The 18013-nt window shown below is 36.8% G+C and overlaps 1 protein-coding gene across 3 annotated transcripts in view; it reads left to right on the top strand.

The window, feature by feature from the left end:
* Positions 1-4750, top strand: part of GRM5 (glutamate metabotropic receptor 5) — a 528959-nt gene extending 524209 nt beyond the window's left edge. For all 3 annotated transcript variants that reach the window (XM_029915032.1, XM_029915033.1, XM_029915031.1), the window contains one exon: positions 1-4750. This exon is cut by the window's left edge and continues 266 nt beyond it. In XM_029915032.1, coding sequence (XP_029770892.1) covers positions 1-671 — 671 coding nt within the window. In that variant the 3' untranslated portion in view covers positions 672-4750.
* Positions 4751-18013: the final 13263 nt, after the last annotated feature.

Raw genomic sequence — 18013 nt, 5'->3', positions numbered from 1 at the left:
CCGAGCCCCCGGACGCCGGCCCCAAGGCGCTGTACGACGTGGCGGAGGCAGAGGAGCAGTTCCCCGCGCCTGCGCGCCCGCGCTCGCCGTCGCCCATCAGCACGCTGAGCCAGCGCGCGGGCTCGGCCAGCCGCACAGACGACGACGTGCCGTCGCTGCACTCGGAACCCGCGGCGCGCAGCAGCTCCTCGCAGGGCTCGCTCATGGAGCAGATCAGCAGCGTGGTGACCCGCTTCACCGCCAACATCAGCGAGCTCAACTCCATGATGCTGTCCACCGCGGCCCCCGGCCCCGGCGTGGGAGCCCCTCTCTGTTCGTCGTACCTGATCCCCAAAGAGATCCAGCTGCCCACGACCATGACGACGTTCGCCGAAATCCAGCCGCTGCCCGCCATCGAGGTCACGGGCGGCGCGCAGCCCGCGGCGGCGGCCCAGCCGGCTGGGGGCGCTGCTGGGGAGATCCCGGCGACCGGGCCGGAGGCTGCGGCCGGCAAGCCGGACCTGGAGGAGCTGGTGGCTCTGACCCCGCCGTCCCCCTTCAGAGACTCGGTGGACTCGGGGAGTACAACCCCCAACTCGCCAGTGTCGGAGTCGGCCCTCTGTATCCCTTCGTCTCCCAAATATGACACACTTATCATAAGAGATTACACTCAGAGCTCCTCGTCGTTGTGAATGTCTTTGGAAACCACGCTGGGTTCCGCCAACGGAGCCGAGACCTCCCGTGTTCGCACAGACACAGTGACAAGCATAGTCGCCTGGTTAAGACCCGAGGTGGAAGATTCCAAGTACACCCATAATGGAAATACGAGATTAATAGTGCTATTTAACATCAACCGACGAAGACACCGACTACAAATCCTTTGGCAGATTTTCTTCTAGTGGCCTTAGAAAACATGGGCTTTTAAGAAACACTGCTTATATTTTTGAGGGCTGACAGGAAGTCTGTTGAACCAGTTCCAAACCAAGTGCTTTGCTCTAGGGAAGCAATGAGTGTGTCACAGCATAATGGAGGGGGAAAAGCATAGTAATTAAGCAACTGTACAAAGTTTTGTTTGTTTACTTTAATTCTATTCCCAGAAGATTCTTTGATTCACCAAACATGAATGTACATTTTCTAACAAACTCAAAATCTGGGACCAAAACGTCAACCTTTCTCTCTCCTTCTTGTTTTTTTTTTTTTTTTTCTTTCTTTCTGTCCTTTAAAGACTTTGAGAAGCAGTAACTCGGGCCCAGTATTTACTGAGGCTTTGTTGTGTGCTGGTCCTATTCATAACACACAACTGGATGATGAGTGCTGCGTTGATGTGTGTTAAGGCTTTTACCAGAGACATTCCTCTCCAATTTGGTTTTGAAATCCTGTTTCAAAAGCCTGCATCTGGGAGTCCACCTAGTTATTTCAATTCACCTCCATTAACCAAGAAAACCAGTGGAAGATTTCTTGACTATTTCACCATGTTGCCAATCAATACTGGAGTAGCAAAAAATATTTTCTGGAATACTGTTTTGTAATTCCCTCACTGGGGTTTGTTGTGTAGTGGGAAATTCTCTTTATAATAATAATAATTCCTGAGCTCCAGCTTGGCTATCGCTTTTCATGAAATGTGGCCACTCCTCCTTATGAATACTGTTCCATTAGCATTGCCAGCTAAAATATTAAAATATGCATTTGGGCTTCTCCATTCCTTTCTTTTGAGAACCTGATGCACAAAGAACTCCTCTGTTCTTTCCAAGTCCCACCACTGGAAGAATGGTCGATAGACCCACTGAAGACAGCGACATGATTGGAGGACTGTTGTTCAAAAAACTAACACAATCTTACTACACTGGAAATTTGAAACTGTGTCAAGTCGGCTTAGCAGAGATTAAGCTATGCCAGTGAGCAGTGATTTTAACTTTTCTTGGCTGCTTAAAGAGGGCAGCTATGAACTATGACAAATGTAGATTTTTCAAAGCAATACAGAATACTAAAACAGAGGAACCTTAAAGAGTATAAACCACACGGTCTCTTAGCCATTCCAAAAAGAGGCAAAGCAATTATTAGTATTTCCTTTTTAAAATAATTATTAATATGATTTTGTGCACTTCATACTGTCACTTTTTAAATAATGCAGAAAAGAGATTTAAAAATATACTAGAAATAACATGTGTTTTAATAGGCTCATATAGGTAAAAATCATAGCTCAAGACCTGCATTCATGATCATCTCTGTCTTCTCATTACAGCCATCCTCAGGTGCCAAATGTGTTTTTTTGGGTTTTTTTTGGTTTGGTTTGGTTTGGTTTGATTTGGTTTTGTTTCATTTTAAATTTTAAAATAAGGATAGTAATAAAAGGAGAAGGTGTCCTATAAATTTAAAGTTCAGTTGATCCAGCCTTATACTAAAGCTAGCCTTATGAAAAAGATTTGCTGTGAGGCAGAAGTATATTTTTAGCAGAAAGAAAAATAAATGAAACCTTTTTCCTTTAGCTCAATAACCTTATTTTGGCATGTATTTTTTATTTTATATTTACTTTTAAAAAGGAATTGAGAAATGGAAATATATCCATTGGTATAATTTATCATGCCCCACTTTTAAAAGTTATTGGAAATATACTTCTTGGTTTTCCTTTACTTATATCTGTTCTTATAATACATTTAAAATCAAATCTCCCAATGTAACATATTAAAAGCTAATATTAATTTACTAAAATATAAATTTTTAAAAACGAAACTTCCCATACCAGATTTGAAAATATAATCAGAGCACTCTGAACCCACATGTTATTATGAGACTCTTGAAACAGAGTTTAGCTAAGCTTTTTCATTTCATTGAAAGTGAACTCTGCCTCTACTTGAAAAACAAATGTAAATATTTTGATTAACACCCCTCAATCCTCATGAAAAGGGTGGCATTCACCTGGGGATTATCATCTTGATTTCTTAAACAGGGAAGCCTTTCCAAATATATCCAACTAAGTTTCAAATTTGTTTCTTATACCCTAAGGTTGACTTCCATTTTATTTTCAACTGTAGGTTTCACTGTGTTGACCAACAGAAGACTATTTTCAAAAAAACTTTCTCCATGATCAAACTTCTCTTCTAAATTTTTAGTAACATATTTCTTTAAAAAATACACCACTTTATGAGAAAATTCATCAGAAATTAAAATTTAATACAAATAAATTACCATATGAAATTAGAATCAATTGTAATAAGAAAAATATTTATCCAATTAGAGGCTAACAAGATGTACATTTTTCTGTGTTTCTGTACCCTTTGCCCCTTCATTCAATACATTGTATAATGCATATTATTAGAAATGCATTCTTGGGATCATTTATTTTGGAATGATGCTAACTCTGTATCTTTGCCAATTCTAATACCAGGTTCCAAGTAATAAATCTACAAGGAGAACTGAATATTCATTCTAGGGCTAGGATATGAACTTCACAATTCATTTGGGTACCTATTTTCATTGAATTTCCTTGAAAACAGCCTGTTCCTGGTGGCCAGTGATAATTCAGCCAGACCAGCATGACTTAAAAAAAAGGGGAAAGTACAGTGAAATGCTGAGATTCAGAAAAGTGACCCTAAAGGACACTTTGGTCCAAGGATGAAAAAAAGAAGACGTGCTTTGATTGAGTTATATGGAGCATCTAAGCAGTCTGCTCACTCTTCTGGGAGAGGAGTAGGGGCAGCCTGAGAAGACCCTATGTGGATTGGGAAGAAGCATCTCTTTGGGTTAGGGGTGGGGAGCAGAAAGGGAGTACACAAAAGAAAATCATATGAGATTTGACTGAAGCAAAGAAAAACATTACATTCCCGAATGTGCTAATCCTTGTTAGTAAAAGTCTTTCCCAAGCTTCTGCTGTTACCAGCAAGTGATCAGGAAGACTAGGAGCTATATCTGACTGTGAATGAATTGTATAATGGCTCTGCTGCAGTTCTGTGACTTCCAAACCAGGAATTAAACACTTTTTAAGAAAAAACAAAAAACAAACAAACAAAAAACATTTCCTATGCTAGTCTCCCAGCAAAATGTACATGTTTTGGAGACTTCAGAAGTATTATCTGAGTTCACATTTAGCCACAGCTTATTAATAACCCTCAAGCTGTCAGAATCTCTATAGTTACCATTTACAATTTTATACTGTGAAAAAAAATACAGATCAGTGAAAAGCATAAAGATAAATTGAAATTCACTTTTAAGAGGGTCTGAGGCCTGGGAGATTCTCTACTATCTTTTGAAGAGTGAGGCATGTATAAAAATAGTTGGCTGAATTTCACTGATCTTCCCAATGTGAACAAATATACTATGTATATTGTGTGTATTTCTAGAATTCAATGGCAGCTGCTGGTGGTGTTGTAATTAGAAATCTATATAGAATATAGATGTTTTAGAAAGATGGTGCCAACCCTAAAAGATTTGTGTGGGCTACAAGTGCTTGTACTTACTTTTTTCTGCACTTTAACGGATTTGGTTTTAAAATTGTGTGAGCGTATCTGTTCTTTTTTTGTTGTTGCAACTTGTACTATTAAAACAATAGAGAATGTTAAATTATTTTGATGTGAATTGCAAATGATTTTTTTTCATAAAGTTTAACATTTTTATCAGCATTGTTTTGCTTTGTACTTGTATAAATGTGTTTTATTTTATCCTTCAAAAGTACACTTGCCTGTTTCTCAGTTGTCTAAATCATGTTATAGTTGGTGTTTGTGAAGTCAGTTACTTTTTGAAAAATATTAAAAAAGAAACAATGGTATGACTTTAAGATTCTTCCCCTTAAATGTTTAGAGTGTTGTCTTAACAGTGTTTTCTAAGACCCAAAGAGCCATACTATTAATTGATCTTTAAATTCTGGTTGATCTATACATTTGAATTATGGGATTGACAAAGTAGCCTATGGACAATAGATTAAATTAAAAATGTAAACCAACCACAACCAACCCAAGATGGCTGTCCTCAAAGACATCTACAAACACCTTTTAAGACAAATATTTTTCTAAAAAAACAATGAAGCATGTAGGGATGATACCTTGTTTTTATGTCTGGAAATACAAATATGAATTATAGTGCCACAATTATCTGTGTTGATAGAGATTACATCATAAAAATAATATAGATTTTGTGTGTTTATATATCTGTGAATGTTCGGATGTGTATACAAACAACACACATCTATATAGGTTTTTTTACTTTTGAGTCCATTTGTGTATGTGTCTCTGTGTGTATGTTTGTGTGCGCATGTATGGGCATATCTGTATAATTTTACCAGAAAAGAAATTACTTGTCAAATCACTTTCTACTTTGATGGATTCTTAAGCAAATTTACACTTCTTGAACACAAATTATCAAAAACCTAACAGCATGATGTGTGGAAGAGAAAAAACAATGTAGACTTTAAAACATAGCTTCTCTCTGCTTCCCTACATTGTATTATTTATACACATATAATATGTATATACATATATTCTTATACATATGGAAATTGATACAAAATATGTTTGATCTTAAAAAAGAAAACCATTTTGTGTGCTTTGTCAGACTCTCCTGCTTCAGTGTCTTCTATTCTGAGGTAAGACAAATGGGCATATATTTATATAAACTGAGGTGAAGGGGCTGAGGTAAGATACCTGGACCACAGATAGCACATCATTTTCTAAAGATGAAATTAGCCTTGTAAGACTCCATAGACTCATGGTAGGCCAGTTAAAACCAGCTGATGTGATAGAAATGGCAGTGAATTAAAGAATCCATTACCCTGCCCCACGTGACCTTGGAAAAATTACCTTGAGTTCTATAACTCAGTTCCTCTTTCTTTAAGTGCAGAGATCAATTACAATAACCTGTGTTACTTCTTTCATTTCCAGCATTTCTGGTACATGACAAATGCTCAGTAGACAATAGCTATTATTAGTGACAAAATAGAATTTATTATACAGTTAATATTCAGCTTAGATATGTGGAATATTACTCGTGGAACTGTAACAAATTCTTGTCCAACTTAAAGCACATATCACTGTGGGGGGATGGGTAGCCTATTGAGGTTTGAACTTACGCGATCTTGGAACCGTCCATCTAGGATGATCTTAAACATCATAGAAAGAATGCTTTTCTTCTGTTATAATCTATGCTGAACATTGGCCAATTTTTTTTATACTGCACATGAATGATCAATTTTTAAAAATAAACAATCCTCAAAGATTTACTTTTTACTGTAGTTAGCTAGATACATAGGTAGGTAAATAGAATTAGGTTAATGAAATTATCTCCTTAAACACAGTGTAGTATTTACTTTTTTAAAAATCAGAATCAGCTACTACATTTCACCCTGCTTATTATTTTTAAGAACTATTTTAGAAAATAAATTCTATGAGGAAAACCTGTAGCCTCAGTTTATGTGGCCATTCTTAGAGTCCTAAACAAAAAGTATTATAGAAAAATTCAGCTTAACCTCTACATGAATAGTTTAAATTAGCTTTTACTCCAAACCAAAGGCATTTATTTTTTCCATGACATATGAGTCTTTTTGAGGTATATGATCCATATAAACATTTATATAAAAAGGCTAGTTACATGATATTTATACATGTGTGTATATATATGTGTATATATATATCAGACACATTTGGCTTATCTATATATAGCTTGTATTTTACCAATTGTCACAAAGTAAAGCTTTACATAGCTATCATGTTTCTATAACAGGACAAATGTTAAATAATTATATGAACGATATGTTCATGAAAATGACATAATGTAGTAAATTGGCTTTCTGAACTGCTAAATAGTAATAGGTGTTTCATAAAATAAAAGGTTTTAGAGTGTTGAAGGTTTGGAAAACATAATAACTCTAAGTTAAGTGGCTATTTTTGCTTAGAACTTGACTCTCTTTAAATATGCCAATGTACATTAACTCTAGACTTTTTATTTTTTATGAATAGTCTCCTCCAAGTACAGCTTTATGGAATGAGTTTTGAAAATGCTATGATATAAAATTTGTAATTTATACACAAGTTTTTCTTTCAGTCTTGAAAACTAATTGCTATTTCCATAATGACCTCGAAAGACTTTTAGAGAAGAAAATCAGGATTGATAGCGTCACCTTCAGAGCCATTTTGCTGAGCCCTGAGAAGTCTGAACTTTGTTTTCCACTTTCCTCTTACTTGCTAATTTCTCAGGGCTCTTCCAGCATATTAACTTTACTCCCAGGGGTCAAGCCGAAGATCTTCTTTTTCCTTTTTTTTTCTTTCTTTCTTGTTTTTGCTTTGGTTTTGTTTTTATAAGACATGTTGGATACTTCCCTTAACTGCAACAGCTTTGGATGAAGCAATAGATGATATTGTAGCACTAGGAGATGTGATGTAGCCCATGAACTGTATGCCAGGAGCAGTAGAAGACCATAAGAGTGTATCCAGAAGTCATTTTAGAAATTTTTATCAAGTTTTTCTTCTAATTTACCTAACTAAATAAAGCCAAGTTACATGGGCCTATCTATAACATATACCATAATAATGCACTTCTACTCCGACAGGTTCAAATAATGATTTACACCTTTTATTTCCTTAGGTATCGTGGTACTCTCTGTCACATACTTGTCTCTCTCTGATGAGCTCAAATAACGTCATGAGCCCTAGTGTATTCACCTCACCCCATAGGCCAAGGAGGGGTTAAAAACTTTAAATGAATACAGAGAGAAAACTTATTCTGGGAGGCCAGTGCCCACCCTAATAATGTAGGACAAAGCAGCAACAAAATTAGGTCAGTAAGAGAGAAGCCAGTAGAAATGCTTTCTTGCTCTTTGCATGGTAACAAAAAGCCCCAAATTCAATTCCAAAAAATGAGGGGCTGAGATAAAGCCATTACAAATGGACAAAGTTGGAATGAAGGACACAATAAAAACACAAGTAATGATGGCTAGGCCAACAAACAAAAGCCCAAATAAATTAAAGCTGAGGCCTAAAGAAAAAATAATGTAACTGTGTTACTCCTTCAGTTAACCTAAACCTTGCATATGCAAAACACTCAGGGAGGCAAATGCTAAATAAACAAAGTGGGTGTAGGAATATTAATGTTCAACAAGAAATAATTCAAAATTAAGTTAATATAGAGGGCCAAAAGGGATATTTTGTATTGGTAAGGATCTACTCAGAAGATAGAACAGTCCTAAACCTATATGCGCTTAACAATTTGGCTTCCGCACATATGAAGCAAAGACTAATAGAAATATATAAACAAAGTTCCACAATCACAATCAACCTTTTTAATATACTTAACTCACAAATACATCAAGAAGTCAAAAGACAGAAAAATGAAATAAAATTTAGATGAATCAAGTAACGAATCAAGTTACAAATACTATGAATAATCAATCAAGTTTATTTAGAGCTTTCTTCTTGTTCACAGAGAATAGATATTATTTTCATCATCCATGAAACATTTATAAACATTAATCTTGGATTTGACCACAAAGGAAATCTTAAATCCCAAAAAACAAAAATCATATAGTCTACATTCACAGACTAAAAAAATGAACTTTAAAATTAAAGAGAAAAATATGCAAAAGAAATATATTCATTTGGGATCTCTTTTCTGAGAGGTTTTTTAGTATGAAGAGGAAATCTTAACTGAAATTACACCCTACTTAGAAATGAACCAAGTGAAAACCCTGTATATTAAAATCTGTAGAGCCACTAAAGAATACTCCAAAGAAAATGTTTAACACTAAATGTGTACATTAAAAACTAGACTGAGAGAAAATTAAACACTCAACTGAAGATGTTGAAAAACAAAGACAAAGGAAGTACAAATAATTAATGCTGATTAAATCAAAATTAATACAAGAATGAAAATATATAACAGAAGACTAAAAGTGATCATTAAAACCAAAGTCTTCTAATTTGAAAAGACCAATACATTGACAAACACATCAAATTTAATCAAGTAAAGAGAGAAACCACAATTAGTATTAGTAATAAGAAAGGAATCAGAGCTACACGTATAGAGAGTACATATAAGGAAACACTAGGTAAAATGTTAGACTGATAAATCTGAAAATATAGATGAATATTATGCTAGGAAAGTATAAATTATCCAATTGAAACAAAAATAAATAGAAAATGCAGATAAACTAAAAATGATAAAAGCTCATGAAAAAAAATTTTTAAGTATCTAACCCTAAAAGGTATAAATCTAAATATTTTACAGTGAATTTCATTATGGAATATAAGTATAGGACATGGGAAAACATGGAAATATCTATAACTCATTTTATGAGGCTTTTATAACTTTGGAACACAAATCAGATGAGGGAAATAGTGATATAGGCTATTCTCATAACCATAGATTTTTAAATCCCAAATAAACTATACATCAAATTGGGAAATTTGATACACTAGTAACACATCTTGACTAAGTATAGTTTATCCTTTTTTTGTTTAATATTAGAAAATCCATTAACATAGTTTACTAGATTAACATATTAAGAGAAAAATATAAACTATATAACAAGTAAGATAAAAACACTTGATAAGTCAATGCCAATTCCTGATTAAAGTAAAACAGAGTAGAGACTAGAAATAAAAGCCTTATTAAGATGAAAATAAAATCTATTAGAAACTTATAGCAAACATGATATTGACAGAAAAACATTAGAATTCCCATTAAATCAGGGAATCATTTATGTGCAATTTCTAAAGTGACACAGAAATTTTTGCCTAAAATAGAACATTTCTGGGAATTAAAGTGTAAGCATTAATTATATTAAGACAGTGGCTTTACCTGGGGCATCTACTTGCACCTGCACTGCTCTGGGCAAACCAGAACAGGCTTGCTCTAACTCACTACTATTTAATGTGATACTTTAAGTGCTAGATAAAATCTAAGTGAAGAAAGAGAAAGTAGATTTTAATACTTTAAAGAAAGAAATCTACTATTAGTAGGCTCATTAACCTATAAAATCTGAAACAAGGAATAAAATCTTAAGTATAATGTTATGAAAAGACAAAAAATGAAAAAGTGATGAGTTTGTGACTTTGGGCAAAAGCAATTTCATGTCACAGTTTGCTCAAGAGCACTGTAAAATCAGCTAACCTAATAGAGAAAGTTAAAGACATAAACACAGTAGTTTTTAATTGTGTGAAAATTAATTAGTTTAATTGATTACACAGTAAATAATTTAACTGGAAAGAAAAAAAAAACTGTAAAGTGTGCCTGACAAAGAGGAAGCCAAGGGGAAAGGTGTAGATGAGATCCATATATTGGAACACTTGCCAAGGAGATTTCCAAAGAACTAAAATTTGAAGGCTCAGTAGGACTGACCAGATGCATACAAGAGAAGAAAACTTTTAGGCACAGGGAACAGCGCATCCACTGACACAAGAAAGTGCACAGTGTGTTCACCATTAACTTAATTTGTCTAGAGCTTTTTGGGAGGATTAAATGAGAAAATGTATATGAAGTGAAGTGCACAGTGTTTGGCACACAGAGTATGTTCCTGCAATGTTAGATGCTGCAGCAGCAGTAGCCATAGATTGATAATAGTGTTAGATGCTTAGATTTAAGAAAATATTACATAAAATATGAAACACATATGATCATACACTACTGCAAAATTGGCTATTGCTGCTTTTATTCCTGAGCATATATGCATCTTTCTCCTAACAGTTGGAACACAAATAAATACAACCAATCAGAATTCAGAAGGATCCTAATCACTCATGATTCTCACTCACTCCTTTTTTCTCCCCCCCCCCACATCCACAAGCTCACACCATTTACCTTAGCAAATATCAGAACTAAATGTAAGAAATAAGTTGATATAAATGTTTACAACCAAATTAGAATAAATGAAAAAGTGAATTAGTAAATCACCTCTGGTTATTAACTAATAAAAATAAATAACACTCAATAAGAACAAAGAAAATGGGAGGGCCTGTAAGAAAGACTTGGCATTTGAATTGGTATCTTTAAAACTGGGAAGGGAACCAAAGGAAGGACTGGAGAATACAAACTACGTTGTATGTCATTGTGTATGACTTTGGTAAAGAGTCGTCTTCAGTTCTGGAGCTTTCTCCACTCACATAATCCCCCTTCCCTAGACCTTCTTTTTTCTTCTGTAAGCCAGAACAATTGTTTTAGTTCAATGTTCCTAAGATTTTCAGAGTTATGCAAGGGCTTACTTTTCCCAGCCCGTGCCCCTGGCAACCGCCAATCTACTCTCTGAGTCTGACCATTTGAGAAACATCATAAAGAGGAATCTTACAGTATTTGTCCTTTTGTGAGTAGGTTGTAGCACGAAGTCCTCAAGGTTCACCAGGTTTGTTATTATGGGCAGAATTTTCGTCTTTTTTAGGCTGAATAACATTCTGTTGTGTTTATATACCACATTTTCTTATCCATTCATCTGTTGATGGACATTTAGGTTGTTTCCAAATCTTGGCTATTGTAACTAACTAAAAAGGAATTAAATATTTAAATCCATGTTACCCAATACCCTTCTAGAGGCTTGCTTTCTCCTTCCTTATTTCCATTCTTCCTTCCTTTTATTTATTTAATAAAGTTTATTTATTTTTGAGAGAGAGAACAGGGGAGGGGCAGAGAGAGGGAGACAGAGAATCCAAAGCAGGCTCCACGCTATCTGACACAGGGCTCAGCCTCACCAAATGTTAGATCATGACCCCAGCCGGAAGGGAGAGTCCTATACTTGTCAGTCAGAGCCACCAAGCGCCCCTCTCCTTTCTTCCTTTTAAGAGAAGGCTACACCTTTACTGGCAAGCAGGTTATAAAACTACAGCTAGGACGGGGGGGGGGGGGGGCTCAGCCGTTGGGCCAACCGTGCTTCACGGCCTTGCAGATGATGGAGAACTTGACCAGGTATCATCTCAGGCTTGTTTTCCATCTGGTTGAAGGCCAGGCTGTTGCAGACGCACACCACCTGGGGCAGGAAGACCAGATAGGCTCGCAGGTGCATTTTCCCACCTGGCCTTCTGCAAAGGCGGCGCCTCAAGGCCGGCTCTGCGCAGGCGCCTCAGCAAGGCGTCCGATACCCTTCCTGGTCTGGCGGGTTCCAGCGCCCTGAGCGCACTGCTGCCTCAGCGGTCCTAGGCGGTGTTGAGCTCCACGTCACGGTAGGTGAACTTGTGGAAGTTCCACTTCTTCTCCGGCTCCACTTCCGTCATCTTGTCGGTTCTTCGGGAAACTTGTTTCCACCGCATTTGTTTCAGATATAAATGTTTAAAAGAATTCATTCCCGGTTGCCCAGCGGCTCTGATCCCTCACCCTTGCGCACACAGCTCCTGACCCGTTTCCCCATGGCCAGTTCAAAACGGAACCTGTGCACTGCCATTTTCACAGCCGACAAGCAGTGCCCAGGAGGGAGAGGAAGAAGGTCGGAAGGGGGCGGCAGTCCTGCCTGGGTTCCAGCCAGATGAGGGCCCCGGGGAGGGGACAGGACGCACGCGAGAGGGTATCGGGGACGCCTCAGGGGCTGTGTCAAACCCACAGTTACCGGCCCCGGGAGAGGACGCGGAGGACCGGGAAAGTTTCACAATTCTGCCTTTGTGGGGACGTCTAGAGGGCACCAAGAGCCTCGCTCATCTTGGCAGGAAAGTTGACTCTAGCGTTGGGAAGTCACAGAAATGCCAGGGACACGGAGAACAGCGGGGAGGGGATGAGCAGATGATAAGAATGAGATGTATGGATTTGGGACACCTTCATTCATCCCACTAAACCCTGTGAGGGCTGGAGTCGCTTTGAGTTCAATCACAAACATCTCTGGTTTAATTTAGAGACAAATCATGTACATTATAAATATAAGCAACTTGATTACTTAAACCCCAAATATACTTACTAGCACAAATCGTAAAAGCAGATCGTTTTTGTCATATGTAGGGTCATTTCAGCCTACCTTTAAATTACATTTAATATCTAAACTAAACATCAAATAATCTTGACTTATTTTGTCATCAAAATATGGATTTTCTTCCAAAATATGAATTTTAGCAAGTGTTTTTGATCAATGGAAAGAGTTGAAATATCTCTTTATATGTGATTCATTCAAAAAGCAAATACTTAGTAGGTGCATACTATGTGTGAGGGCACTTTTCTAGATTCTGGGAAGTCTAGCAATGAACAAAACACAAATTATGTTTACATGAGCCCTTCCTTTTTATTATGTATAGGGGTGTGTGTGTGTGTGTAAGAGACCAAAAAGAATTTAAAGCAAGGTCTAGCATGTATTAGAAAATAATAAGTAACGTGGAGAAAAATAAATTGGGTAAAGGAGAAAAATTCAGGAAAGAGAAGAAATTTTAAATAAGCTCATCAGCAAAGATTTAACTTCTTACCTAGAAAAAACATATATATCTGAGCAAAGACTTGTAGGAGGCACCAGAAGTAAATCATGAACATATCTGGGGACAGAATGTGCCAGTTAGAGGAAATGATACATGAAGAAGACCCAGAGGAAGAAATAAGTCCGAAAATGTTAGGAACTGCAACAAGTCTGATGTGGCTGACGGGCTGATCCTGGAGTACCTGTGATGCCAGTAAGCCCAGAGTCCACTCACAAAGCACCTTGCTTTAAAAGGAGGTTGGCTTCTACTTTTAGGGGTTTTAGCAGAAGAATAACTTTATATAATTTATTTTATAAGGACCAGTCCGGAAGCCCTGGTTTAGGAGGCAGTTAATAAGCAGGAAGGTAGTTAAGAAACAATTGAAACTAACAGAGAAGAAACTGATAGTGAATCATAGACCATGGTGGTAGCAGTGGATGTCACAAGAAGAGGTCATAATTTGTATATCTGTGTAGGATGGACTCCTCAAGATTTGTTGATTGACTAGATGTGGGCTGCTAAAGAAAGAATAGCTGAGAATGACCCCCGAGGTTTGATCAGGATTGAGCTGCCTCTGAGTTTGGAAAGGCTGCAGCTGGAACAGATTTTGGAAGGAGAATCAGGACATGTTGAATTCAAGATGTCTCTTAGGAAAGATATCTGGGTATTAGGGTTTAGAGGTCAGGGAAGAAGTCAAGGGTGGAGCTGTAAAGCAGATCAATTACTGAAGATAATACAAGAGCAAATCCTATTACACTTGACCTTTGAACCACACAGGTTTGAACTGTGTGGGTCCGCTTATGCACATATTTTTTACAGTTAGAATAAATATTTTCTCTTCCTTATGATTTTCTTAATAACATTTTCTCTAGCTTACTTTATTGTAAGAATACAGTATATAATACATATACCATACAAAATATGTGTTAATTGACTTTATGTTATTGGTAAGGCTTCTAGTCAGTAACAGGCTATTAAGAGTTAAGTTGTTTTTTTGTAAGTTTCTGAGGTCAAAAGTTATAAGTAGATTTTTGACTGTGTGGAATCTGCGCCTCCCACACTGTTCAAGGGTCAACTATATATATATGTATGTGTATATATATAATGTAATTATTGCATAATATAGGGAGATAAAAATAACTTACTTAATTTAAAATTGCTTTTTATTTATTATCTAAATATTATGATTTTGAATTCCTAGTGGGGTATTGTGAGTTTATATATCACTATTCACAAATTGAAGATTGAAAAATACTACATTTTGCTAGTATATTTCTAAATTATCCCTATGACTGGTTTTAGCTTAAAAATTAATGAACTTTAGAATATAGGTGGAAACTTTACATTTATCTAACCAGTAATAGTTTACAAATAACAAAGGGGACTTCTTATAAGGTGAGACAGGCCTGACTAATTAATGCTTCAATCTTAGCTCTGACTCAAAGGCAAAATCCAGAGGCAGTTTGATTTATACTATTGCTCCAAACTGCCCTCTGTTACTTGAGGCCTTGGCATAACTACTAAGCAAGCTATTCATTGGCAAATACTCTATGGGCTTTTCCTCCTTAAAAGCTATGCAGCTGGTCAACAGAAAATCAAGCATAAGGTTTCTGGTCTTCACTTGGCATAGAGCAACACACAGCAATGGTATTTCATCTAGCAACAGAGTACTTAGCCTTGGTCGTGCCTTCACCTGAAGGATAGGGTCCATTAGAACCCTTATGACACACCCAGACCAGTTGTGGAAGTTGTGTTTATCTGGGAAAGTTTCCTAGAGAAGGTGATGTTGGAGGTAGGTCTGCTATGCAAAGGATATTCTTGGCAAAGGGAATAGCATTTACAGGCACACAAGTGTGAAATTCAGCCATCTGTGGTAAACATGATTTTCTCCTTAAGATGCTGCCTCTAGACTAGGTCTTGAGGTCAAGTGTGGGCTGTTCTGAAAGGAAGCATCTTGGTCAAGTCTCCTGAGATAAGATGTGTTGGAATGACTGATAGATCTTGAAGTCAGAAGGGTTTGGAAATACTCAAGAGTAGAGTTCTCATGAAGTATCAAGAAAATGACTAAGAATGTTAAGAAAGAAAAAGATTTAAAGGCTTTGTATGCTTTGCTAAGAAGTTTAGACTTTAAGGTGATAAAGATCCACTGAAAGGATTTTTAGAGTAGATTGGCATGAACAGATTTTTGTTTGTAAAATATGATTGTAATAGAGAAAATGGAGAGGGAATGGAGAAGGCAACTTAGGGGCAGATGGGTCCATTAGGAGCCAATCTACTTGACAAATAATGAGAGCAGAAACTGTGCAGATGGTGAAGAAGTGGAGAAGTCAGGAAACGTGAAGGGGAATTGATATAGATTAGTGACTGGCTGGATGAAGTGAGTGAGATGGAGAAGACCGAGATGGCTGAGTGTCTTGTGTGGTAATTGGCAGAGAGCAGCATAAATCACTGAGTCAGGCAAAACACTTGGAGGAGCAGTTTTGTGATAAGCTCTGTCTGGGAGTTGAGAAGACTGTGAATCTATAGCCAAAATATCCAGTGGGTAGTGGATAAGGATAAAACTCAGAATCTCAGCAGAAAACAGGTGGTCTACCTGAAAAGGTAATTGAAATGAGGTTAATGAAGGAACCATTTACAAAGATGTGAGCAGGGTTAGGCAACTAACTAGGGATTGGCAGGGCCTAGTAACAGTAGGAAGTGGTCATGACTCTTAGGACTGAAGGGGCTAGAGGAGAAAGGTATTCCTGAATGGGTAAGAGCTGCAGCTGTAGGAGGGGACTCCCTAGGGCACCATGGTCTTTGGGAGATTATAAATGACACATTCCCTTTCCTCAAATCTGCCCACACATCTCACAGGGGCTGCTTAGAATTATGGCAGTTGACTGTATGAGATAGACTTAACTCAGGAGACGGGGTAGTCAACAACTCTAATAGCTTGTCCCTTGCATCTGCCTAGGGAGACTACTCTTAATAACATTTTAACTAATTATCTTTGGAATAATACAGCATTACGTTTCTAAGTAACTCTGACACCGGTTTTTCTATATAATCCTAATTGTCTGGTAACCAGGGCAATTGGTTAAACCTGTAAATCATTAAAAACAGAAGACCATCAAGATCACCTACTAAAGTTGATAATTACCACATTTCTGGATGTGCATGTATTTAGAAATTAACATTGTGAAGGGAACACATGCAATCAGTAAATAAACACAACTATAAGGCATTCGGTTTTTATTAAAATAATCACACATGCATTATGGGATAGACTGCAAATAAATCCATGTGAATTTTAAAGATAAAACAGAAGATGTGAAGTAATCCCATGTGTTCCCATTTCTTTGCCATGAAGAAACATCTGAGAAGCATTATTTCCAGTTCTCTCATTGTCCTTCGTATTGGAGTCCACAAACCCAAAAGTCATTTAAAGTTTGCATGACCCTTATATGAACAACCCAGAGTTGACACCATGCTTAATGGGGAAAAACCAAGAGCTTTACCCCTAAGATCAGGAACAAGACAAGGATGTCGACTCTCACCACTTTTATTCAGTGTGTTACTGGAAATTCTAGCCTTAGCAATCAGACAACAAAAAGATATAAAAGACATTCAGATCAGTAAAGAACAAGTAAAACTTTCACTGTCTGCAAATGACATAATACTCTACATAGAAAACCTGACAGACACCACCAAAAAACTTCTAGAACCAATAAACATGTTCAGTAAGGTCTTAAGATACAATATCAATGGACAGAAATTGTTGCATATCTATACACCAGTAATGAAGCAGCAGAAAGAAAAATTTTAAAAATAATCCCATTTACAATGGCACCCAAAATAGTAAGATACCTAGGAATAAACCTAACCAACGAGGTGAAAGTCCTTTACACTGCAAAGTATAAAACACTGATGAAAGAAATTAAGGACCACAATTACTCAGCAACCAAAAAGAATGAAATTTTGCCATTTGAAACAATGTAGATGGAACTAGAGTATATTACGCTAAGTGAAATAAGTCATAGAAAGATAAATGTATGATTTCATTCATATGTGGAATTTAAGATACAAAACAGATGAACATAAGGGAAGGGAAGCAAAAATAATAAAAAACAAAAGGAGACAAACCATAAGAGACTCTTAAATAGAATAAACCAAGGGCTGCTGGAGGGGTGCTGGGTGGGGGGGATGGGCTACATGGGTGATGGGCATTAAGGAGGACACTTGTTGGGATGAGCACTGGGTGTTATATGTAAGTGACGAATCACTAAATTCTATTCCTGAAATTATTACAACATTATATGTTAATTAACTACCTTTGATTTAAATTTTTCTTTTTTTTTTTAATTTTTTTACACAATTTATTTTTTAAACATATGCAATTATTTTCCATCATTTACAATACAGTAGTTACAATGATACTCCAAACAGAAAAGCAAAGTAAAAAATCAAAACCCCCACTTCTATTTCATGTAATTAGACTTATACAGAAATTAGAAGGTTAGGTACCAACTAGTTAATCACCTAATTTAACAGCTATCTGAAGTGGCAATTGTAATATAGCAGCTTATCTATGATACATTCAAGATACATGATACAATTTATTACTTGCCCATAAGCTAAAACACAGCCTGCTTAATACCTTTCCTTAAATCCCACCTCTATACTACAGTATACTTGAGGTCCATGAAAAAAAGTAGCTA

This window comes from Suricata suricatta, chromosome 11, assembly GCF_006229205.1.
Source record: "Suricata suricatta isolate VVHF042 chromosome 11, meerkat_22Aug2017_6uvM2_HiC, whole genome shotgun sequence".
NCBI classification, from domain to species: Eukaryota; Metazoa; Chordata; class Mammalia; order Carnivora; family Herpestidae; genus Suricata; species Suricata suricatta.
Note: the sequence above shows the minus strand (reverse complement) of the source record. Positions and strands in the feature narration are given on the sequence as shown.